The sequence below is a fragment of the Platalea leucorodia genome (assembly GCF_965183815.1).
Source record: "Platalea leucorodia genome assembly, chromosome: 1".
Taxonomy (NCBI): domain Eukaryota; kingdom Metazoa; phylum Chordata; class Aves; order Pelecaniformes; family Threskiornithidae; genus Platalea; species Platalea leucorodia.
This window is the reverse complement of record NC_138823.1, coordinates 145,890,156-145,915,357: the sequence shown is the minus strand read 5'-3', so window position 1 is coordinate 145,915,357 and position 25,202 is coordinate 145,890,156. Positions and strand designations below refer to the sequence as shown.

Sequence of the window (25,202 nt, the reverse complement as noted above, 5' to 3'; positions counted from 1 at the left end):
AGGAAACGGGCGAGGGCAGAGTAGGTAACTCCGCTGCCTGGTAGGAAAATCTTTGACTCTTTAAATACAGTGGAGCAAGGCTGATTTCTTGTCGATGCTGGTGAGTCTAGCCAAAGCTTCAGAGCTCTAGAATGACTTGGTTTCTTAAGTTAAATGCAGGAAAAGGTATTTTTTCCTGGCATTGGTGATGTCAGTTTGGATCTGGCTCAGATCTAGATAAGGTTGTCTTAGAGCTGGAGATGTCAGACTAGAGCACTTAATCTCGGGATGCCAGCAGATGGGTTTCCCTACGGATGGCTGGGCTCTTACCAGTCAGGGCTGGATATCAAGGGCCTGTAAAATGCTGAGTTTCGCTGATGGTCACAATTATTAAAATAGCTAAACCAAGAGAAATAAATGCTGCATAAGGACTACTTAGGCATTTGTTCACGAGCTTGTAACTTATCCTCAGCACCTTCTCTCAATTACTTTGTGTAAATTGAGTTCATATATTTAGCTTTATGTGTAAGTAATCGCTAGTGTAAGTGGTTGCTTGTGGTTCAGATGCTGATGTGCCTTTTATGTTTTAAAGCTTAGAGCTCTTTGTGGAGGCTGCTGCACTTGTCTGCCCCTCAGTGCTGGTTTTTATATAGTAGTCTTACAGGCTTCCTATGGGCTTCATTCTCTGTCCTCCTGTTCTGCTTCATGGGCTGGTGCAGGCAGTACTTAGAACGCTCGTATTTTAGGAGAAATTTAGGGTGGGTGCACTGTTTCTTCCTTTCTCCTCCCTGCCTTTCCTTCCTCCACAACCTGCAATTGAACAGGGAACTGTGGCAATGCTTTTGGTTTTTTGCGCTGAACTTTACAATCTGTTCCTGCCTTGGAGTGACTGCTTTCATTCTGTTAACAGGTTATATTTGCCTGTTGTAAGTCATGAGCTTTCAAGGGTTAGCTGAAACAGGTTGCTGTATCAGTAAGTAAAAGCTCTCCAAGGTGTTTGCTTCAACTTGCAATTTAGTAAGTATTGATGAGCATGGCCAGTTTTCACGCATGCTGCGTTAGGGAACGAAGATATCCTGGCGAGCAAGACCCCTGTGGGCTATCTCTGGGCTTAATGCTAATGATGTTTGTTGCTTGAGGAAAGGTCTGAGGGATGAGACACGTACCACTGTCAGCTGTCCTCCAGGCAGGAAAATTTCCCAGCTGCCTAGGAGGGCTGGCCAGGTAGTTTCTATAGCTGTTTTGAAGAAGCTATGCTGGAACTAAGGAAAAAGGTGTAGGGGAGGAAAATGTCTCAATTTTTCTTGTTCAATAAAGTATATCAAACTTTTTAGAGGGAGGAGGAGGATGTTTGAGAACTACTTCAAGGTGTGAGTTTCTCCTCTGACTATTTTAGCATGTTTTTCTGATCAGATAATGTTGTCAGTTGTAGGCTATGGAGCTTCTAGGGAAAGCAGTAGTGGTGTGGAGGGTGGAAGTAGGCAAGAAGAAATGTGAAGGATGATGAAGTGTTGGGGGAGTGCTGGACTCTGTGGCTGCCTCATGCCCCGCACTTGTTTGTTCAATAAGGTGGAATCTGAGGGGCTTGGATCAATCAGATCATTCAGTCAATTTGAGTAAATATTGCACATTGTCACCTGGCCATTTACCACACAAAAATGATGCTAATCTGCTACTGTGCTTTATGGGTGCAAGGTTGTAATTGCCGCTATTGGTACTTAGGACTTAAATTTAGCAGTGACTTGAAAATAATGAACTGGGAACGTGTGGAAATATAATTGCTCACGTGGCATGTGTTCCTGTTGGGATAAATGTTGCAGTACCTGTGGGGTTTCCCTTGGGAAGGATTCAAAGGGTGGAAATGGGAAAGGCGTTCATGTGTGCCCAGAACCAGACCTCTGCTGGGAGACACCAGTAATTACCACTTACGTTGTTTGATGCGGTAACAGAATCGCAAAGGGGCAGAGGAGTGGCTGGATACGTCCTTAAGTCTTGAGCTTGCCTTGTGTTTTGTGACTGTGCATATGAATCTGGAGTTACTGGAGTGGAGAGAATAACTTGCCTCTTTTTCAGCTGAAATAGATGCAAGCTCTCAGTTGCCATGTCCATAAACTGACTTCTTTCTCTCTTCATTTGCAGTTACGTTGTCTCATATCACACAGCTGGTTCTGAGTCACAACAAGCTTACAAGTAAGTATAATCCCGTTTTTGGACTTCGTTACAGGCAGTTGAGCAGTATCGAAAACCTGACACAGCTAGCTTGATTTTTTTTTTTTGAAGAGTGTAATGTCACTGTTAAGAGTGTTGCTTGGTGAAGCACTTTATTAAAACTAAAGAGATTGAGGATGTGACTTAGCAGCCGTGTTCAACATGCCTTTCCAACTTTAATACAAATCTGCCACATACTGCAAGATCTTTAATTCTCTGTCTTGTTACCAGTTCAGCCAAAAATCCATTCCCTACTACAGCTCTGAAGTCCTTATCTTTGGGTGAGGACTTCTGATTTTTTTTTTTTTCTTTTAACTGTATCAGAAATGATACAGTTTTCATTTTAGTGGCTGGATAACTAATTTGACTGAAGCAAGTGAAAATAAATTACAACTCAACTGCATTATATCTATAACCAAACATATGTGAGCTTCAGGCGTGAAAGTCAATCTACTCCTGTCAAAAAAAGCATCTTTTAGAGTGTAAGTTGTCTTGCTTGTACTGCACACACCACCTTCAGTTATTACCTCGTGGATTCTACTTCCCATAGTAAAAAAGCCCTTAAGTGAAGTGTTGGTGAATAGCATGTCATGAGAGCAGCATAAACATGAGACTTAATTTAGTGGAAGTAGGTATCAGACTGGCTTTTGCAAGGCAAAAGAAATTATTTCTTTGTAGGAGAACACTTCAGGCTTACCCGTCAGTGTCTTGTGCAAACACTCCTGCTTCTTGGTTGTCGAAATAAAAGCAGTGAGTTTCATCTAATCCCTGTTACTGTGCATCTTCTGAAGAGAAGTGTTGGTTTTGTTGATATTCTGCTTGTCCTTGTCTGCTCTCTGCATGTGCCAGTGGACTTCTGTCTCAAACAGACCTTCCCTTTTGGAACTGAAGTTTTTAAGAGTGCAGGAAACGGGGAGGGGAATGAAGCCGCCAAAGAGGGAGGTGCTGGGGAGCTGACTGCGCAGGTGCTGTAGCACGTACCAGGCTATACCCAAGAAAAGCTTTACAAATTGAGACTGAGGTTAAAAAACCAACAGAAACCTATTGAATCCTAAACTATTAGCTGCATGAGCTGCAAGATATTATTAATTAATAATATTACATATTAAAACATATGTATTAATGCAAAAATCTCGCTTTAAGGCTTTGAGCATTTGCAGAGGATTAAGCATGAGGAAAAAATGAAAATATTCTCAGATTCTATCACATAAACTGCATCCAGAGAAGTGTTTATTGGGTACTAATGCATAGCTTAAAGGGTTTGAAGCAGTAGTAGGAAATAGATAAAAGTATTGGCACTATGTGAGTGGCTGTGAGAAGTATGAATTAGTTATTCTAGGCCCTGCTTCTGATTGTATAGTGTCGTCTAAACTGGCATCTTGCTGCTTGTTTTTGTCCTTATAGTAGTTTTCAAAGAAATCTCAATTTATTTATAAATATGGCCAGCAATTTCCAGCCATCTAACATGTAAATGATGACTGATGGGTAAATTCATGGGCAAATTCAGGAAGGGAAAATTGTAAGCATTGCTATGAAGCACATAGTTCTACCTCTAGTTGAGAAGGACATGAAGTTATGAATAGCTGGCAGCTGAGAGAATGTTTTGGGAAAGCATTATGGTAAACTTGGTTTGGGCATATTGCCGTCTGGCATCTGTTATCAGCCACTGATGGAGTTGGGCTACAGAGCCACGCAGCTGGTGGCTTTTGTGTTCCCTCAGGTCACCGCAAGGAGATGCCTGTCTCTGAACTTGAGCTGCCTAAAAGCTAGGCAGTTAAATGTATTGAGCCACTTCGGCTTTCTCTGCAGCTTTTGGAGGGTTGTGGGCGCCTTGAGACAGCAGTTCATTTTGCACACCTCTGTCTGTGTAACAAGGTTGGACGACTCGTCCAAAGTTGGGTACCTAGCGCTGCCAGGCAGAACTTCTCTCTGGTGCCGATTATCTGCTGTGGTATCTTCTGCCTGAATGACTGCTTACCTGGGCTGCTTACCTGGCACAAGGATGAAATGAGTTGTAAGCATTACTCTTGGAAAATTTGACTGTTCTTTCTCCGAGGTTTGTAAAAATCCTACAACTTTTGAAAGCTAAGACTTCCAAGGACTTAATCAGCTCTTCCACATGACACCTTACGAATCTTAAATGTAGCTATAAAGGGTGAGTTCAGCTGAACACAAAACTGGCTGGGCAGGCAGCAGATATCTACCTTGCTCTGAGGAAGAGAAGACAGGCTGAAACTCCTGCAAGGAGACTCGAATCACGGCAAACTTGGCTGTCCGAGAACTGAGCCTGCGGAGGGTGACGTACTTGAACATGAGCGCCAGAATTAAAAGCTACGTAACTAACCTGTGTCCTAGCTATGAGTCTTAGCTCTAGACCTGACTGGGAGAAGAAAAAGATACAGTAATAAGGTTTCCAAGAAGGTTGTTTAACTATTCAAGAAAAATGCAGACTATGCCATTTGTTTAAAGCAGTTTTAGTTTTCAAAATACCAGTTTAAGGATTGCCACTTCTCTAAAATTGTGTTATATTAAATCTCAACGTTTAATTCCTGCTTTATTCTAAAGTAGCCCTTAGATCAGCAGGCGGCAAGTATATCTGTTCTCTCAGCCAAGGGATTCTGTCAGCCTTTCTAATTGCTATGTTTTGGTTTCTTTTATGGCACGGTAAAACCTCTGCTTTTCCTGAGAAGTAACTCATCAAGTCTGAACCTTACTATTCTTTCACAAATTGATGTGGACATTTAAATAGACAGCACAAGTTTTAAAAGGCTAAATTTCAAGTTCATATTCTCGTATCTGACACGGTTGACCTAATCTTTTAAGCTATGTAATTAATTGTCGTAGCAGATTGTTCTTAAAATGACTAGGAAAGTGGTGGCAGTGACACTTGACATGCTACACTAAGGTCATATTAGCATCTTCTACTAGTTTTATGCCATTTAAATGAGAGTTCTGCTTGCTGTTTTTTTCTGCTGTTTAGAGTAAATATGTCTATCTGGAAGAATAAATACATGTAAAAACTGGATATGCATATTTTTATGTAACCATAGTTCATATTTTCGCCAGCAAACTCTATTAAAAGTAAGTAAAGTTTCATTAGCAAGTATGAGGACCGCACTATTAAATCCATCATACTGCTTAGAATATTTTTGTGGCATGGTTTTTGTTAGTATTTCTAGTAAGCCATTCATACTGCTACGTTTGTTCATTTGCATGTCTGTAAATCATTCGTTATCAGAAGTACTCAAATCCACATTGATTTTTTGGTGGAGAATATTAGGCTGTATTTTTTCAGATGTCTGGTGCTGTACTAATGGAGGCGTCTTAAACTGGCTGCTTCTGCTCCAGGTAACTTCTGAAATAGTCGAGTCTGTCCTCTGCTGCTTGATGAGAACTTTGTGCTTCAAAATCAGAAGCAAAACTCTAGGGGAAGCTAAATAGCCATGATTCTGCAGTCCTGTTGAGCCAGTTGCTGTGTAAGTGACAAACCTGGGACGATTCCACTTTGGGGTCTCCTGTGACAATCCAGTTGAAAGCAGAGGGAGAAAGTGAGTATTGGTGGTTTTTTTCTTAACTTAATGTAGACATACGTATGGGCCAGTGTCTCCATGTATTGTACTGGGAGTTTTTTGTTCCATCATTTAGTGATTTAATGAGAAGCAAAATTAAAGACAGTCATGCTTATGCTATTAGCCTGCATAGGTTGTCTGATTGTGACCCAGATGTCTTTTGAACCCATTGGCTAATATCAAAATAAATGAAATGGAAGTCCTGACAAATGTTCCTGAAATTTGTGGAAATGAGCGGCTGAACGATAAGAGATCCGCCCTTCAGTGTGGCGGATTAATTTGGGTAGATGTGACTAAGTTGTCTTTGTTCCATGCCATTTGATGGGAGCTGGGGGACATACAGGTGGCATTCACCTCCTGCTCAGTGAGACCATTAATAGGACACGAATAGTGGTAGGGAGTTAGGGTAGCTGTGCTGGAGGGGTATGGAGGGAGTTGGAGCCACAGGACATACTTCTGTAGAAACTGTGCTTGATCACTTTGGTCAATCACAAATATTGCATCTTCTGTGCAACAGTCATAATTTTTATGGGTATCCATTCTACTGTTTTGTGCTCTTCTACTTAGGACTGCTTCACCCAAGTTGAAGTGGAACTTAACTTCTCTCAGAGTCCGCAGCAATCTTGGCCACTTGCTCTTTCTGACACCCCTACGCAGGATGAAAGTGAACTTAGGGTGTTGGTGTCGATCTCCATGTTTTGCAGGGCCAGCCAGCATGCTGCTGCTCGGGTTCCTGCTCCGTGGTTGATGCTGGGGTGGCCGTGCCAGTCGCGTGTGCTGCTGTGTTTTCGTTTCCAATGGTTTGGAGTGGCAGGAGGCTTCTGAAGTTTTGTGTTACGGAATTTGTCATAGAAGTTCTTGAAATCAAACTTTGTCCCACTTTGTTCAAACCTCTTCTGCGAGAGTTTGAGACTTCATAACAGTTCTGAGGGACAGTTGTTGGGAATTGCAGAATACTGGGATGTGCAGGGAGCCCAGATCAGGGAGAGGAAAGGCATATTGCCAAGCTTGGCTGTCTTTTCTACTCTGGGACTTGCCCCATGTCATTTCAAGCAGAATAGTTTGGATCTCTGGGAGAGAGTAAAATAGGTGAGGGCGGGTGGTGGGGTATCCAGCTGGGAATAAGGTTTGTGTATCGCATTGTCTTGAAGGCTTAGCTTTTTTAAAAATTGGTTGCACTAGAACACCAAATAGCTGCCTTTGACTGGAGGAAAAAAAAGTACCTTTGCAGGCTCGAACTGAAGTCAGCAGGGTAGATTAGGCTTCACCTTTTGGTCCCCTTATGCCACTAGATTCGTAAGTGAGCAATAATTGGAGTAGAATTAACAACAGAGAAATGTCCCTTTTTAAAGGAAACATCTAAGACTGTTTGAGCGTATATATTGTGGCTTACACCTTACCTGACTTTTTTTTTTCCTTGCGGAGCAGCTTTTGTGAACTATTTTGCCATGAAGTGGTACTGAAACTTCTAGACTTTAGATAGCTAGGCTAACTCAAGGTATTCTCCAACTACTTAAAGCGTATACAAAATTTCACATCCTAGTATAGTCACGCTTAATACCCGTACTTGGTATGCTGATGAGGTTTAACAACGAAGATCCCTGTACTGCATGATGAATAGGAAGCGTGCTTGAAGAGCTTCCAGAAGCTCAGGTTAGCAGTAGTCCAACCCAGGAGCGCGCAGAGGGGAAGACGTGACTGGAAAGCAGGCTGGGATGTTAAAGGTTACTTCAGCACTGACAACAGGTACGAGCCCTGGTCATCACTCTGCGCGCAACTATTGCGCTGCCAGCTTGACGTGTTTTATTTTCACTTATTTTGGGGATATGCTGTAACTTTTTGATGGCTTGTAACTACTGCAACAGTCATTTGACTTACCTACCTGATAGATTAATTGATGCTGTAATCATTTGGAGAATCTGTTCAGAGATTATAGCTCTTGTGTCATTATTCGGTCGTACCTGGAGTCCATGAGTGTTTCTGCTGTCAGTGGAAATGCTGGTATTATATGATTTGTCCATTAGAGGTCACTGTTTAAGTATCTTTAGCAGTTTCTTCCGTGGGAAGAGGCTTATGCTCCTGGTAGCAATTCAGTCTGCCTGGTAGGTAGTAGCGAACAGCAGCTTAGCTTTGCTATTCTCCTCAGTCTCCTTAACCTTAGGTGATCCTGTGCTTGCCAGCTTCACCATATTCTTGTGCTGCCTTTAAATGCCCTCAAAAGTTGTTTGCTATTCATAGCTCACTCCTGACGATTTTTCTATCCATTTGCTCTTGTGTTCTGATTCCTTGCCCAATATTATCAAACGTCTGAATGACAACAGATTGGGAACAACTATTTTTTTTCTGAAACCTCCCCTGTATTACTCGATGTCGCATTCTCTGTCCTCCTCTCCCTTTCCTCTGAGCTGCTGTCCCTTCCTGTCCTCTGCTCTTTCCACTGCTTCTTCCTTGATACTCAATCCTTTCCTCATCTTTAGTCCTTTCCTTTTTGTGAGGTGACCCATTAGCTTTTAGCTGCTGGTTCTCATTTCCATGCCTGAATTTTGTTTCTGAGTTAACTTTCTGATCCTGTCAGAATAGCTGTTTCTCGTTCATCATGTTCCTTTGACAGCCACATGGTCACCCTTTATCATCCTTGTGCACTTTGCCTTCTTCCAGCAGAGCAGTTACCCAGTTCAAAACTTTTCTCTCTCTCTCTTTTTTTTTTTTTTTTTCCTGCTCCCACAGCTTACTGCTTCTTTGCTCCACCATCTCCTTCCAAATTGTTTTGCTCTCTGTGTGTGACCAGCACAGAAGCTTGTCCCTTCATCGCTGCTAACCCTCTTGAGGGTGTCCTTGATCTTATTTAATATGCTGCTAATTTCCCTTGATGTCGTCCTTACAATAGGCCATCTTTATAAGTCACCTTTCTGGCTGTAGTGTATACCTAGATGTACTGGAGGTAGTCCAAAGACAGTTAGCGACCCCGCAGCTGTCTGTCCTGAACTCCTCCCAGTCTAGCTGCTTTGTCTTCTCCAGACTGCTGAAATGCGTTATGGTGTCTCCCACTGGTATTGTCTGACGCTTTGCATTTTGCCTGGTATCAGGTTATTTATATAGCAACCTTGCTGACTTCTGGAGGGAACTAGATGCCCGTATACTCTTTACTCTTTGTTGCTTCTTGTATTCTCCTCTGCTTTGGTTCTGCTTCTGCTTCCTTCTGGTAAGTCATTCCACACTGTTGTACTGACATGATATACCCCAAAATGGTGCAAGTAAGCTTTCTGCGTACTGAAACTAGGGTTGTGTCCAAAGCACAAGACTTCTGCCTGACAGTGGCCTCTCAACTATGCTGGGGAGTGGTGCTTTAAATTAACTGTAAGCCTTTCATTTTTGTTATATATTTCGATTTGCTTTTACTTCCCATTTCTGGTGCAGGGATCTCTAAAGGGAAATCTCTTTATGAATGCAGTGCACAGGGGGACGTGAGAAGGAGGGGAAAGGAGATCCCTATACGTATGCCTTACTACATTCATGACATCAGAGTTCTGCACAAATGTTTAGATTAAGTACCTTGTTAGCTTTTTTCTTTTCTCCCTGAAAAACACCCAAACCTTTGGTTCTGAGAAAGTACAGATAGTAGAGCATTTTAGCTTTAAATAATATAAGTTTTGGTTTTAAGAAGCTTTGGGAGAATGAAGCAGAATATTTATGAGAGAGTTTTGTGCTGTAATGGTATAAAGAGTGCATGCTGAAACTACCCTAATTTATGCATAAATTAAACTGTCAAAGTTTGTGCTGTATGGCAACAAAGTCAGTTTTGCATCATAAGTAAGCATATGTACTAATTACAGCACTAGCCACAAACCACTTGTCTTTAACATAGTTCTTCAGAAGCTGTTCTTCTTTTATTAAAAGGCATCTGCAAACATATTAACTCCTTTTTTGTAAGTATCAATGTTTTCTGACATGTTTTAGTATAAATTTCTTGTGTCTTCACTTATCTCCTAGTGGCTTAAAATGACTAATTTTTTTTGTGGAAGCCCCATACAGATGATCTTTCTCCATGTGTCGGAAAAAGGTTGTAATGTAAAATTGTTGGAAATCCTCTTGCCAGATACAGACTATTTTGAAGTTGGCATTTTCAAAGCTAGTGAATGTTGCACAAGTGAACTCACTTCATTAAAGAGCTTAACTTTGTATCATCTTAAACAATTTACTGTCTAAAAAGCCCAGTGGATTTTTTTTTTTGTTGCTAATATTGAAGGACAGAGGTGAGAAGGTAGATTTGGTCTAGACTGAGGGGAAACTGGGTTTAGTTTTTTTGTACTTGGGTTTGTACTCTATTTTCTACATATTCATAGAATCACAGAATGCTTTGGGATGGAAGGGACCTTTAAAGGTCATCTAGTCCATCCCCCCTGCAATTGGCAGGGACATCTATAACTAGATCAGGTTGCTCAGAGCCCCATCCAGCCTGGCCTTGAATGTTTCCAAGGATGGAGCATCTACCGCCTCTCTGGGCAACTCATTCCAGTGTTTCACCACCCTCATTGTAAAAAATTTCTTCCTTATATCCAGTCTGAATCTACCCTCTTCTAGTTTAAAACCATTACCCCTTGTCCTATTGCTACTGGCCCTACTAAATTCTTTTTGTTCTTCTAGTAATCAGGTGTGTTGGTCTGAAGTGGGTAACCACACAGCATTTCCTTTCAGACCACTCACCCATCTGGCCTCTTACTCTTTCCATTGGTGCCCTATGTCAAAAATACTGTAGAGTGAAATAATCCTTAGGGTGAAATAATTTCCTGATCTTTATATGAGGATGGGTAATTTGTGGTAACATGGTTTCTCTTGTCTAGGAGGAACATCTGCTGTAGCTGGAAATGAAACGTATAGTCAGCTGAAGCCTGGGATCAGCTAACGTAGAGGTGCACGGCGGTCTCTACCACACAGACTCGAAGAAGTGGCTTTAAGTACTGGGTATAGGCAGCCCAAACGAGGAGGGAGTTTAATTCATTCCCTGCTCTGAGGGCTGGAATAAGAACACGTTTAAACACATGCGCTGACTTTGCTTTTGAGCAGTGAGGTTTTTTACTGCAGCCTCTTCTTGTGCGTGTGTGCTTAGAGGACAGACTGGTGTCTGGTAAACAGTGTCAGTGTGGCAGGCCCTGATGCCGAATGGGGGGAAGTGGCAGTGAAAAACAGTCCTACGGGAGTTCTTAAAAACATTCCAGTGGCATAAAAAGTGTAAACTACTAATGCTGTCCAATAAAGCAAATGAAATTGTGGACTATTTGTTTAGATACTCAAGTGAATGCAGGATTTTGTAAACAAGCACTGCTAAGCACACGAGTAGATCGTGTAAGAGGCTGAAGTGACCTTCACCTGTGAGGGGTAACCTGTAGTACCTGTTCAAGACCTGGCGTTCAGGGCATCTTTGGTTAGTCCCTCTTGTAGACTGCAGAAAGCATGTTAAATAGTCTGAAGTAAAGAGAATGCTAAGGGAGGGGAAGGTGAACATGCTGAACTTCATTCAACTGGTTTGATTTACTTAAAGCCAGCTACTGTGCAGTAGTGTGAAACTCTGAAAAGATCATGCTTAAACAACTTAAACGCCTGAAGGAGACTCGCTGAGACCATTCACAGTTGCATTTTGTGGAAGCGTAATAATAAATCTCAATTTAACACTATCAGCTGAAGTTCTTTAGTCCTGCAGAAGTTATTTTTCTTAACCATTCCCTGCTGTTGAAATATCAACACATACAGATGATCTGACCTGTAACAACGGTATGTAGCCTGTGTTCTTCAACTTTTTGCATGGTGTACCACATGTTTTTATTTTTCTCCTGGCATAAAAGTAAGCAAAGCCTCTTGGCTGAACTGTGCACTCCTCACAAAACCATTACTGAAGCTGAAGATGCTGTGGTCCACCACAGTACTTGCATGTCACACTAATTCAAAAAGCTTGGCTAATACTCTGTTTTCTTTAAAATTATTTGTAGAAATGAAGCGGCATGTTTATATCCACATTTTTGTACCCATCCTCACTTGAGCAGTACTGTTCCTTACTGCTGTAAAAAAGCTAACAAACATCAGATTTTTGTGAGCTCTTTTGGTGTGGCTTCAGTTCTTTGCTGTTAGGTGGTTTATTTTCAACCTAGTAATCCCTTCCTAACCTCAGCCCCTGGTTTCTAGTATTTCTCTGCAAACTCTGAAGTGCATCTTCAGCTTTCTTCTCAGCGAAGAACAGATTTGTCCTTTGTCTTCACTAGGTGTCACTTGATTCCCAGTCTCTTCCTCAGCCTTTCTTGTGCTCACGGCACTTCTCCTTAGACTCTGTCTTCTAAATTAAAACTGTTTATTGATAAATTGTTTTGTTAGCACAGTAGCACATCAGTGAGCTGTAGTATAATTTAAACATGTTCATCAGAACATTTTCATAACTGCAGTGCTTCTGAGGATAATTGCAAAAACGAACTACTGGTTTCTGGAAAGAGCTGAAGATTAAGGAGACAAGTTTGGTTTTAATGTTTTCAGTATGAGGAAGGTTGGTATCCATCTTTGGAAGAGAGCGGAGAGAGGGCAAAAGGGGAAACTTGAACTACATAATGTGTAAATTAAGTACTGTATGCTTCACTTGGGATAAAGATTCTCTCCACTTCACTGCCAAGTATGATATCAGCATGCCTATGAATATTTAAAATGAAAACTGTTGTGTTCTCCCTCTGCTAATTCCTCTTTGGTGAAGCTGATTGCTTCTCTCTCAGTATAACAGAACCCTTGTCAAATTAATCTAAACATGACTCTAGTTCTACGACTACAGTTATATTGGATGCACAGAATGCATTATATATTTAGTATTCTAAATTCTTCCTCCCCCATGAAATGTGAGTAACATTTCATGTCTTTATGACCTTTATTCTAAGGGATCCTTACTCATGAAAAGTTCCTGTTGACGCTAACTGGATTAGCAACAGTCTGCAGAACTGCGTTTATTATATTGTATAGCCCGCAGGTTTTACTTTAGGCTTAAGAAGTAGGTTCTTGCTCTTGGCAAGAAAACCTTACCTGGTATCTACAATGGACTGATAGCACTCTCAAAAGTCTGTACTGCGTTCTCTTTACTCTGTATGACTCGACCAGGTTTTAAGTGGAACAGTTTAATGAGAAACTGTCAGAGTCTTCTAAATCTCTTCTCTGACAAGTAGTGCTATTTTAATAGCTCTTCTGGATAAATATTTCCTCAGAACCTGTAAAGGTTTAGAGTACTATTGAACGTCATGTTTCTAGGTGCTGCAAAATTCCTTCGTTAACCAAAGAAACATTCTGAAAAAAACAGAGATTCTGCAGCTTAAAGTTTCTAAAGATATGAATGCCAAAGAAACTAATCATGTTTTAAATAATTAAAATTCCTATTTCACTTGATGTCTGATTCAAAACCCATTGAATTTAATGGGAGGTTTTCTGTAGCCTTTGAATTGTATTTATTGAGGAGATTGTAAGCTTACTTGTGCACAACTTTATGAATAGGCAGGTGTTATAGATACGGTTTTCCAAGCAGCAGTGGGACAATGTTTATTTTGAACATTCAGTGTTAAGGTATACATGAATTGAAATGTTTATCTCAGTTTACATACCCTGTGTTCCTCTCATGGAGACTTACAAAATCATTTCACTTGTCCAGTTGGGTGGTTTATTGACTCCTGTCATAGTTTTCATCTGAGCTTCCTTGTCTAAAATGTTTTTTATATTAGTTTTAACTTGTAAAGGAAATTTTTATATGGGTCTTTTTTTTATTGAGTGTCTTTAGAAATGTTTGATTTAATGTCATTATCTACTAAATATGAAAAACCAGACTAGATTTTATCTTTTAGATGAAAAGCAAATGAAGACTTAATCTTGCATACACCTGAGTTTGTTTACTTTTAAAGTTGTGAGGATTCCTGTTGTTTTGCAGTGCTCCACAGAAGCTTCAAGAGAAATAATCCTGGAGATCATTTGCAGAAATAGACACCAAAGCCTGGGCATTCTCAGCTGTATGAAGGGCCCTGCCACCACGAGAGGAATTGTATTGAAACCTAGATGAATGACTAAAGCATGGCAGAGTGGAACTGGAGGGGGGGAAAAAATGCACTTCCTTTTCTCCTCTTCTGTTTTCTGTGTCCTTCCTCCCTCGTCAGAGGTTGGGTGTACAAATGGAGCTGGATCTAGGTGTCAGTGCTAAGTAGCGGTATGAGAACCACTCGACTTCCTGCTTCATGAGAAAGGCTGACATCTGAGACATTTGTAACTCCAAGCTGCTTTAACTGATATAAATGTTCTTAGCATGTTTCTCTGCATGATAGCTGTTTCGGATAAAAGGTCCATCTAACCCAGTATCTGTTCTCCAACAGAGGGCAACATCAGACCTCTAGTAACGATAGATGTCTCTTGTTGGCCTCTGGCTCTTGATGTGGAGAGAGAACTAAGGGCCAGATCCAGTTATATATAGGCCATGAATAGTAGCGTTTAACCCTTCTTGTGTATGTTTTGGAAATCATATCAGAACTTTTGAAGAGCTGCTGCTTATGTACGAATAAAATTTAATAACTTGCCTTGAGTGAAAGGCTGCTCTGACGGGAATATATTTTAGTTCCTAAAGAATTGCCACTAACTTCAGGGCAAAAACGGGCATATTTGTTTTTAAAAGCTTTGAAGTATAACAAGTTGCCAATCCTTATTGCCAGGAGCATGAACAAAGTCCTCTTATTCCTTGGTGTGCAGCCTGTAGACCCTCTCTTTCGCTATCAACCAAGCTCTTGAAATAAAGGTGAAGTCTATAGCTGTCATAGTGAATCACTGTTTGCAATTTCCAGTATTGAACAAGGGGAAGAAAGCCGTTTCTGGTCTTGTGAAGTGAGGCTTAATATGAATGGGGCTTCATGATGTGACTGAAGCTTCACAGGAGAATGCAAAGGCATTGGGCTGCCAAATTTTACTAGCATTTGCTGAGGGGGAGTTTAGTTGTTAATGACACTGGGCAGCAGATGGTCTTAGAAGAGTTGTTAAGACACTGTGGATCGTACTGTAAATATGTGGGTGAATGGAACCGGGATGCTGACAGTTCACTCTCACTGCTCATCATGCGAAGGTGACTCGAGTGGAATTCGATATTGCCAGAACATGAATTTATTGGTATTTGGCAGTCTGCTATATATCTGGGAAGAATTTTGCAACATAACAGTGGGATGGTAGTTGGGATGCACTTGGTCATGTAAAGTCCGGAACAGAGAACATTATATGCGTAGTCAACCTTGCTTGACCACTGCTCATCTTTAGACCTGAGGGTACTGAACCTGTGCAGTTTAGCTACGAGACCAGTACAGGAGTTAATTTTAGTCCTCTGTTTTTCTTTGAATCCAAGACAGCATTCATTCATATTACAAATGAAACTGAATTGCTGAAGCAGAATATAAGCTGTTACAGGAAAGAGTGCTGTCTCCCCTACCACAAGCCTGTGCTACTAGCACAAGCTACTCATCTGTTTTTCCTTCTCAGAAAATACCTCCAGCCCCTCCATCCAAACCGAAAAACCCAATTGTGGATTGAAGCTTTTTATTTTAACAGGGTGAAACACAAAGTATTTAATCCAAATCCTTTGCTAAATTTTTAGCCTTTTTCTCATCTCAGCCTGCTTACCCAAGCAGCTTTTAATATGGCTTGAAGAAAATAATGATATAAAGTATCCTAAGTGTGATTCACAACATGAAATACAGTATGTGGGAATTATACAGATATATCAGAAACTTAGTGGACAGCGTGCAAGGACACAGCTCCTATTGCTCACTAGGGACACTTATTCACACCCGTGCCCTGACAAAAGAAAACCAAATTAAAAACCTCTGATAAACAAGTCAATGGAAGTTGAGTTTTTGCCCTGTGTTTGCAAGAATTTGAGAACTTCAACTGTGTAGTAACCCACTGAAACTAGGCTTCCCTTTGATGCTGTGATCTTCAGTGCAAGTGTAATCTTCATGAACAAATTTCTGGAAGCCATTTTCTTCCTATTTTGATGTCTAGGTGTCACCTTTTTCTAGGTAGTTTCATGGTGGTTTTTTTGATTGTTTTGTTGGTTTTTTTGTTTGCCTTTTTTTTTTTTTAATTAGCTGTCCACCTTCTTCCTTCATCCCTCCACAGTTTCCTAGCTTAAGTCAGAAGTGAGGTACAGGCTTAAGAATTCATTTATTCTTAAATGGGAAACAAGCTGGTTTGGACAGGTATTTGAAAGGACACATCCACTAAATCAGCATCACCTATTCAAGGTAGCTCAGTAACTGGGTCCAGCTTTGTGCTTTGATGTCAGTTATTGTTTGGACGCTGTCAGGGTGCTTGGAGGGTACTTGTCCCCTTCTTGTGGTCTCTTCACAGATGCAGAACAGCTTTGTTGCTACTCCATGATGCAAGAGGTCGTTAGGTAACTAAATCCACTGTGAATAGGACTGACTAAATGTAAGGTGCCTGTTAACCAACACTGATTCAACTGAAACTCAAGTCAGGTATTATTGCTGGCTTTCCCTGCATGAGGGTAGCACTAACAAATTGTCTCTGTAGTCTGACAGTTTCTGTGGGCCGGCCTCACAGCAAGATCAAAAAAGTTTCATGGGCTTCCTATCTTTGCAGTGGTAGTATTGTCCTTGGTGTAAGATGTACTTTTTTTTAGTTGCCTTTGAGAACTTTCAGTATCTTGGATAATAGCTTCTTAATTTCTTTATCATCTTGTGATGGTGTTCAGCCTGAGTAATTGAAATAAAGAATTGCCACACAGGCAGCCAAGCTGACTGTAGGTTTGGTAAGTCTGGCCTCCTGAATGTCACGCTCCTGTTTCAGTGTTCCTACAACAGAGCCCTGCATTACATTCAGCATAACTTGTGATGTTAAGTTGCACCTTTTTTTTTTTTTTTACAGGAGAGTGTAATCTCTGACACTGTCAAAAAGGCCAAAACCTTCATACCAGATTTTTATTAATTCCATCAACAGTGTCACTTCAGGAGAATTGTATTTGGTCTCTGTGTTGTTTAGGCTTTGACTAAACTAAAAGCTGTATTTGCTAGTACTTCTGATTCCTTGTCTTGCATAAACATAGTATATGCTTGAGAAGGCAGAAACATGGTTTGCCAGTCCATTGCATCTCATCAAAGTCAAATTATAAAGTCTAATTTCTGAAAGGAAAACATTTTAATACTGGTAATTACTGTTCTGGTGAAATATTGAGGCTGGAAACAGCTGAATTATGTCAATTAAAATCCTCAGTTAACTTCTGTTAGTGAGTAATTTAAAACAGTAGTAGTACATTACCCTTTACTTTCTGAAGGCACATAACTCTTGCCATTGAGTGACAGATGTGCATGGACCAGTTGGAAAATACCACAAAGAGAAGGCTTTTTAATGTTCAGATTTGCCTTAATGACTTTATAAAAAAAGTCTGCTAAAAATCTCCTGCAATGAATATGACCCTCAACAGTAATATTTATGTAGTGTAATTAGAGTGTTTGTTAGGGATCCCGTTATTGTTCACAATGTAATTAGGCTTATAATCTAGTAAATATGACATACTGTAATGATCTGCTTTGTAAACATTATTGACTCCATTTTAAGACTGAGATTGCCTCATGCCAACAAATAAAAGAAAATCATGGCCTCATAAAAACTTCTGATTATTTAGATGTGCACTCTATGGGTTCCTGATGCAGTAAAAGTTGAGACTGAACCAAGGTGAATACTGAACACAGGTGCAAGCTTCAGTGCAGGTGATTTGCCAACCTCCTTTTATGTAAACCTCAGCTGCCTGCTTAAATCTCACTAAGTTTAAGGGAGAAAAGATGCCAATGTGAATAGCTTTTTAACCTCATCTGCACAGGCATATTCATATTGTGCTTCTGCCGTATTTTTGATGTGCCTAGATAGTAACCAGGTATTGATTTGTTGCTAATCCAATGTAACCATCTATGTGTATTGATCAGTTACTCATTCATGGGAGGTAGCTGAAAATGAGCTTGGCTGAACAGTTCATCTTTTAGGGCTGAACTTAAATTTTTGTAAATTTTGTTGAATATTAAATGGACAAGAACTTGGATACTAGATTACTTAAGCAGTAAGCAGAGTGGGCCATTGCTAAAAATGAATTATTTCATGTTTTTTATTCAAGGCCCTTAACAAAACGGTTATCTTGGTGTAACTACTTGTATCATCCTTTTTGTTTTTTCAACTGAAAGAATGACATGGTCTGAGTCTCTTAAGCTCTGGTCTTTTGAGACCTGTGTGTGCTACATGAACACAGAGGAAGCCCTGCTTCTCTCTGTTAGTCTATGAGAGCATTCTCTCTGCAGTGGTCTATGTTAACGAAAATATCTTACAATACTGGTAGTAATTTTCTGAAGAGTACAAAGTGACTGCTCTCAGCAATGAGAACAGATTCCAGATAGGAGAGTTTTTTGATATAAACTTTGCTTTTATTGCGATAGCTATTAGATGCTGTTTCTACTATCAGCCACTGTACAAACACAGCAAAAGACAGATGCTGGTAGAGCATCTATAGTCGAGGTAGCTTGCTCTAATTGCAGTCTCTCACTGTGAAAACTTTTCCGCAGCTGTGCCAGCAAACATCGCAGACCTGAGAAACATAGAAGTGCTCAACTTTTTCAACAACCAGATTGAGGAGCTGCCTACACAGATTAGCAGCCTTCAGAAGCTCAAACACCTGAATCTTGGGTGCGTATCTCAATGCAAAAATTTGCTGTAATAGAGGTGCTGTCAAACATTGGTGCAACTGAAACTGGAATTTCTTATTTTTTGCTATTGAAGTTTCTTTTTGAAAGTGCTTGTGATGACAACTTGGCAATTATGGCTTAAGAGTGTTTAGCTAGTGTCCTGAATAATCAGATACGTAAATGATCAGGCACTTACTGTCATACACTGATAACTATTTAAGGGCAACAGAAACTCACACTCATCTAATACTGAAGTCAAACTTAACAATTATTGAATTTTACTTCCCTAGCAACTGTCTTTTAATTCCGTGGTTGCTGTGTAAGAGCCAGGCTGTATTTTCTGTTCTGCATTGTTAAAAAAAAAAACAAAATTAAAAAAAAAACCAACCAAATACTGATTTTTCCATGTTAATTTAGGACTTTAATTCCAAAGTCCCAAATTTAGGATTAAAGAAATTTCAATTTCTGTTAAACCTGTAAAAGAAGCAGCAAATCTTTAAATGTGATGTGCATTTAATTCAAAGAGCTAGTATTGACTGAATTTGAGCCAGAGGCATTCCTGTTAGGTGTTCAGATACCATATTCCAGTACAGTTGGTGATACCTTATAATAACTACAGTTCCAGAAGGCTCTCTTGAATTACTAAGAAAATAAATGTGAAGCACAGAACCTTCTCAAAACTAACTGGACATATTAAAGTGTAACTACTTAGGAAAGCACTAGTAGGGGCGAGCGTTAGCTTTATAGGCTTCTCATAGAAGGAGTGCTTCTATTTTATAAATTCAAACTTCTAAACACCTTAAACAGAGGATTTTTTAGCTATTTTAAATATCAAATGATTTTGGCTAGGCTCTGTGTATCCTGCTTTAGATACTTTTGTAAAGTGCTGATAATTGACTTGCATCCTGAACTGTTGGAATGCCAATAAATGTCTTCATGATGATCTGCCTTCTCTGGTCTTTATTTAGTCACTTTAGATCTCTAGCATGCACTAAAACCTGTTTGAACCTGGATTTGATCATGAATTAATATTTGTTCTGAAAAGCAGCATTTTATATGCCTTGGGAGTTAAAATCCATATTTTGGAATGGCATATAGAAGTGTTGCAGTGTATAGAGGGAGGAAGAAGTTGGGCTCTTTCCACAGATTGAAGCAGTCACAAGTGTTTCTGTAGTTCAAGCACTGGACTTGACCACATTTTTTCTATTAATGTAGTACGAAAGGCCACTTGGGGTTAAGACCAGAATATGTTTAGGTCTGGAACCAGAGTTGCCACCTTTGTGTGTCATGTGGTCCAAGGTCTTGTAGATTAAATGCTCTTCCTTCTTAATCCCTTCCTTACCCATATTCTTCCAGACACAGGCTTAGTTCTGCAAAATGGGTTCTGCTTCAGGAGTCCTTGGAATCAGTGAAGGGGAAACTGCTCTGGTCTGATAGTTTGGGGCTGGGAACCTAGAAACCCTCTTGTCATCTGCAGTGCATGTGCACACGCAGGGCATCAAAACAATCCTCTGGGGGAGAGGGGAAGCCTGAATAAGAGCATAGATGATTTCGGTGCTGAATGATCAAGTAGTGGGGTGGGAGAGAGAAGGTGTACTGCTGCACTGAAAGCTTAAAAAAAAAAAAAAGACATTTGGAAGGCAGGTGTGGCACGGTTTCTGTGGCACAAGCTCAATGTTTGTACTTTTGCAGGGCTGAATAATGTTGGGCAGGGACTTTCAGCTGGTTCTTTTTCAAAGAACAGATACCATTCTGCCTGTTGTCAATAGGGAGAACACTTTCTCTGCCCGTTCCTTGCTTATAAAAGGGAAGGCCATCAGGGACACTTACTATTTTTACTAGTGAAAAAGAAGCTGCTTTCTTTAGTCCTATTTGGTATTAAGAACAGTTTTAAAAGCAGTGACAAGTCTGCAGTAGCAATAGTGAAGAATGCCTGTCTGTATTTTAATAGCTACTACTGTGACAGTAATACTATAGGTGCATGTCTGTGGTAGGACTTCTCATCGGGGATGAGGAGGAGGAAGATATTATTCAGAATTTAGCTACAGAGAGCTGATCTCCAAAGGTTCGTGTTCTGGTGGGTCTGGTTCATGCAAAAGTGGGAGAGGAAAAGTGAGATTAGTAACTGAGAGTCTGTAAAAGAAATATTTTATGTGTAGTCATCAGGCTTAGTGTGGAGGTGCAGCTGCTCTTGTGTTTAATTCAGCATCCAAAGGACTTTTAGAAGATGGGCTTTTTAAGTGTCCTATAGATGTCTTTCATAGTATTTATCACAAAGTATAGCACAGTGTTTGACAAACGTTGCATGAGAGGGGGAGGGAAGGCCCTGGAGAATAGAGCCAAAAGTCGTTATTTTTGGGTACCCAACTTTGTTAATACTTTGACTTGAGTTTTCATGGATTTTAGCATTACATCACTCTTCATAAATTCACATTATATCTTCTCTTGACTTCAGTTGTAGCTATTGCTGCTTACCACTTTTGTGTCAAAAGGAGAGTCAAATTAAGAATACGTTTAGAGATAACGTGAAAGGTCATGACTGTTTCCCATCGTAAGAATAAAATCCAGTTCTTCACAATATCTACCTGTACATGTTCTTCCTGAAGATGACTGTCTTCGCTGTTCCACTTTCAAACCCGGGTGACAAATGAAGCAAAATCCATGCAGACAAGCTGTATGTTTGGTGTATGTACACTAGGGACAGTATAAGTAACGGGCTGGTAGTTCTTCTCTGTTCCTGTGGTAAGCAGCCAGAGCTCTAGCTTGTACACGAACAGTGAGGTGCTATGAATATCGTCTCCAGCTCCTTGCCTTTGTTGTCGCTGCTGCTCTAGCGATTAGCTGGATCCCCCCATTCAAGCCCTCTGAGGTCAGAGAAATGTTACTGTGTTTTCTGTAGCTTGTCTGCTCCAGGTTATCAGAGAAACCTTTTTCTCCTGTTAGCTTTCCCCATCTTCTTCTGGCTTCTGCCAGTAGGAACTGGTATTCTAAACCCTCTAAGACTGGCTGAACGAGCTATATTTAGACTAAGCCTCATCAATCAGAGGGCTGACATTTTATTTACCTCATGCTCCATGTGCATCAATAGTTATCTAGTGACACAAATTTGCTGTTCTTAAGAAGGGGTTTGAGCAGCAATTATCAATGAACATAAATACTGTGCAGTCGAGGTACTCCTTGTTGTATTTGGTACTGTGGTGAAGAACAATCTGGTATGGGGGAATGGCAGATAAAGATGCTGTGCAAAGGGGCAATTTGTAGTTTAGCTGGAAGATAGGTCACCTACCATGGAGCAGCTTGCTCAGTGGCAGGCTTTAAGATGAACATAGCACTGTGGCACCTCTTTCCCTTTTACTTTGTCTTTCAGGTGTGGCTGTTGATGGACATAACGGACAGGATGCCTTGCGAGTGCATAAGTTTTGGGCATATTTATGAGAGTAAGAGCTGAAAAAGGTCTGCGCCACAAAAGGCTTGCTCAGTATCTTGTAGCATCAAGCCCTTTTCAAAATAAAACAAAAGGGAATTTTGGTGTAGATCACGTTTTTTAGAAATGAAACTCTTGTTGCCTGTATTATTCCTACCAGATGATGTGAATACTGAAGCCATGTTCTGTTTTTTCCTCTTCACCTACAGCATGAACAGGTTAAACACCTTGCCAAGGGGATTTGGCTCTTTACCAGCTCTGGAGGTTCTTGACTTGACTTACAACAACTTAAATGAAAATTCTCTACCGGGAAACTTCTTCTATCTGAGTAAGAAACTTTTCTAAAAACTCTACAAATCTTCATGATATGGTGCTGTGCTTTCTGCAGTTGAAATTTATTTGATGGAGACCAAACTCCAACAGAATTTTTTTCTGATATTTATGTTTTTCTTTGAATATCTCTTGAATATTTCTACATAGCTCAGCAATATTTATCACTGATATACAGTCACCTGACACCATTGGACACAAGAAGACTTGGTTAGTAATCGTATATTAGCTTTCTTCTGAGTAATATTTCCTTGGGTCCCATACTCAGTTAAAACTCCATAGAAGCTTGCAAGCCTCAGGGGAAAGTAAACTCTTTCACAAGGCAACAGTGGTGTGTTGACTCTGGAAACAATTGTGTTCCCGATAGTTCATTACTGAAATAGTTTTAACAGCTTGTGGATGTTGAAGTGACCAGTATGTTAAAAAATATGCTAAGATTACAAAGCTTGGCACAGGAATGGTAGAGCTAAGCTGACCTTTGCACATGGTAAGAAAATATACTCTCAGAGAGTTAAAATAAAGGTATTGTAATGCATATGTGCAAAGGGGCTGCATTATGGTTGCCTAAGCAACCTGAATTCTGGCACTTTCTGGATTTCAGTGATTCTGCTACTTTACTGATCTTTTCAGTGTACAATGCTGAAGTGACTTCAGGATCAGTGCATGTAGCAGCAAAAGTGGCACGTGAGGGGAAAGGAAAGAGTACCGCTGTCTGAGAGATTTCGTGATTGTAACCTGTCAGAGGAAAATTAAGTCAGCATTATTAAAAATGGTCACATGTAATGAAATGAAAAGAGGAGGAGGAATAAACTACGTAAAAGAAATGGGATCTCCTCTCTGATGGAGAGGAGAGGTTTTGCTGACCTGACCACCTTCCTTCCCGCTGCACCCAACAGTTCTTTGTGAGTCTCCCTGTTATTTTTTTTGTTCTGTTTTTTCAAACTGTCCTGTATGCTCGTTCAATAATAGAAAGCTACATGGTTGTGCTGGGTCATCTCTTTTTCTGTGAATTTTGTAGAGACTAAGCATGGAAATTACAAATTATACAATTTGAGTCTTCTGTCTTGCTCTCTTTTAAGGTCTCTTTCCCAGTTTTAGGCTGTGCTTTCTATAGAGCTTAACATAGAAGTGTATGTGTCCAAAAAACTCAGATGATTTTTTTAATGTTTGTTTAGGATGCAAATTGATGTAATGAATAAGAATTGGGGGTAATAAAGAGTAATTATTGTATTCTGACAGCTGAGCATTGAGACTATGTGCCAGAACCTGCCAGAGTCTACTATTGCAGAAATTGTTAATTGTGCCCGTCCTTTTGAATATAGATGTTTTCCTGAACTCACCAACAATACAATAAGCCAGTAAATCTAAGTTTAACCTGCTTGTTATTATTGTGAGCCCTGGGTATGTCAAAGGCTTTTCACCAAGTCAGGGTTATTAATCAAACCTGACTCCCTTTTATTGATTAGACCTCAAATGGTGGGGTTATATGCCACCCTGTTTATATATTGCTATTTAATTTGCAGCCACTCTGCGTGCACTCTATCTAAGTGACAACGATTTTGAAATCCTGCCGCCAGATATTGGGAAGCTCACAAAGTTGCAGATAGTAAGTAATTTATCTAAATTCTTGGAAAATCAATTCACTTTTGCAACGCTTGTAGGAATAGAATCTAGTCAATTTGAGGAGTAGTAGGGTATGTTTGCAGGAATAGACCACTACACCTGGAACTGTTTCTTGTTTACCAGCAGACACTTGTAAATAAATTGGAAGAATTGAGTTTTTAGGAGAAAGATGGGGGCAGGGGGAGTAGAGTTCTGTTTTAGGCTGCTTTATGGTAACCGAAAATTGTTCTGACTACTTTATATTCACTCTTAGCTGAGTCTTAGAGACAATGACCTGATATCACTGCCTAAAGAAATTGGTGAGCTCACTCAGCTTAAGGAACTTCATATCCAGGGAAATCGTCTTACTGTGCTGCCCCCAGAACTAGGTAAGATTATGGATGATCATTTATTTATTTGAATAATAACGACAGTGATGCACTGTGTTTCCTCTGAAATTAAACCAGCTGTTAATCTCTAGGAAATGATTATGCTTAAGTTGTCATTGCTGCTAATATTTACTTTCCCCTGAGAGACACACACTTTTTCACTCCTACTGGATATGCAGGAGGGGCCAGAAGATGATGTGTGTCTGGATTTCTTAGGTTTTTTTACATGTTACGTTTTCCTTGTGTATTAGTACACCTAACTGCTAATTTGTATATGGCATCTTGCTTTACATAACATACCATAAATATTGGGTCTGCAAAGCTATTCTTGTCTCTGGCTGCGTTTTGAGAACACTATTTGGATCAGCCAAAATTATATTAAGCGAAAATGACAGCAGTATAAGTGGCATTTTTGTGACTGTTCCTATAAAAATGGAAGTTTGATCAACTACAGTAAGATATAGCTAAATTAGAGGAATTTTTTGTTTTTCTGTTTCAGTAGTCTACCTTTCTTGGTGAGTTGGCAGCTCTTTCCTTAAAGCAGTGGAGCTAGTTGATGTACTTTGAATTTGTGATATTGGCCATTTAAATGCGATTACAAGTAGCTTCTTTCAACCTATAAGGTAGAGTTTTTCTTTGAAACGTCAGTATTGATTTTGCTGAATTCGTATTGCAGTATTCCATTTTATGTGAGGGGCATTAACTTCAATGAAGTTGTGCCTGTTTGCCCCAAGCCAGAATTTGGTTTCAGATCTTTTTAAAGATTGTCATAAAATATTTTTGTTGGGAATAATGTAGCTGCATCAATTACCTATTGTTGAAACACCTATTACACAGGGTTTATTCCTTGATTCTTGTTATTGTGGACTGTTATATAGGGAAACTTCTTTGTTGCTACTAGTACCTTCCAAATAATAGTTCCCAAAACTCAGAAAGATAGTGACTGAAGTTAGCATGATAAAGCAAAATTGTT

At 40.0% G+C, this 25,202-nt stretch overlaps 1 protein-coding gene across 2 annotated transcripts in view; it reads left to right on the top strand.

The window, feature by feature from the left end:
• The window catches only part of RSU1 (Ras suppressor protein 1), a 109,837-nt gene that overhangs the window by 8,128 nt on the left and 76,507 nt on the right, over window positions 1-25,202 (top strand). For both annotated transcript variants that reach the window (XM_082310574.1, XM_082310573.1), the window contains 5 exons: window positions 2,119-2,169; window positions 18,365-18,485; window positions 22,118-22,236; window positions 23,762-23,844; window positions 24,115-24,229. In XM_082310574.1, the coding sequence (XP_082166700.1) occupies window positions 2,119-2,169; window positions 18,365-18,485; window positions 22,118-22,236; window positions 23,762-23,844; window positions 24,115-24,229 (489 nt within the window). The remainder of the gene's footprint in view (window positions 1-2,118; window positions 2,170-18,364; window positions 18,486-22,117; window positions 22,237-23,761; window positions 23,845-24,114; window positions 24,230-25,202) is intronic.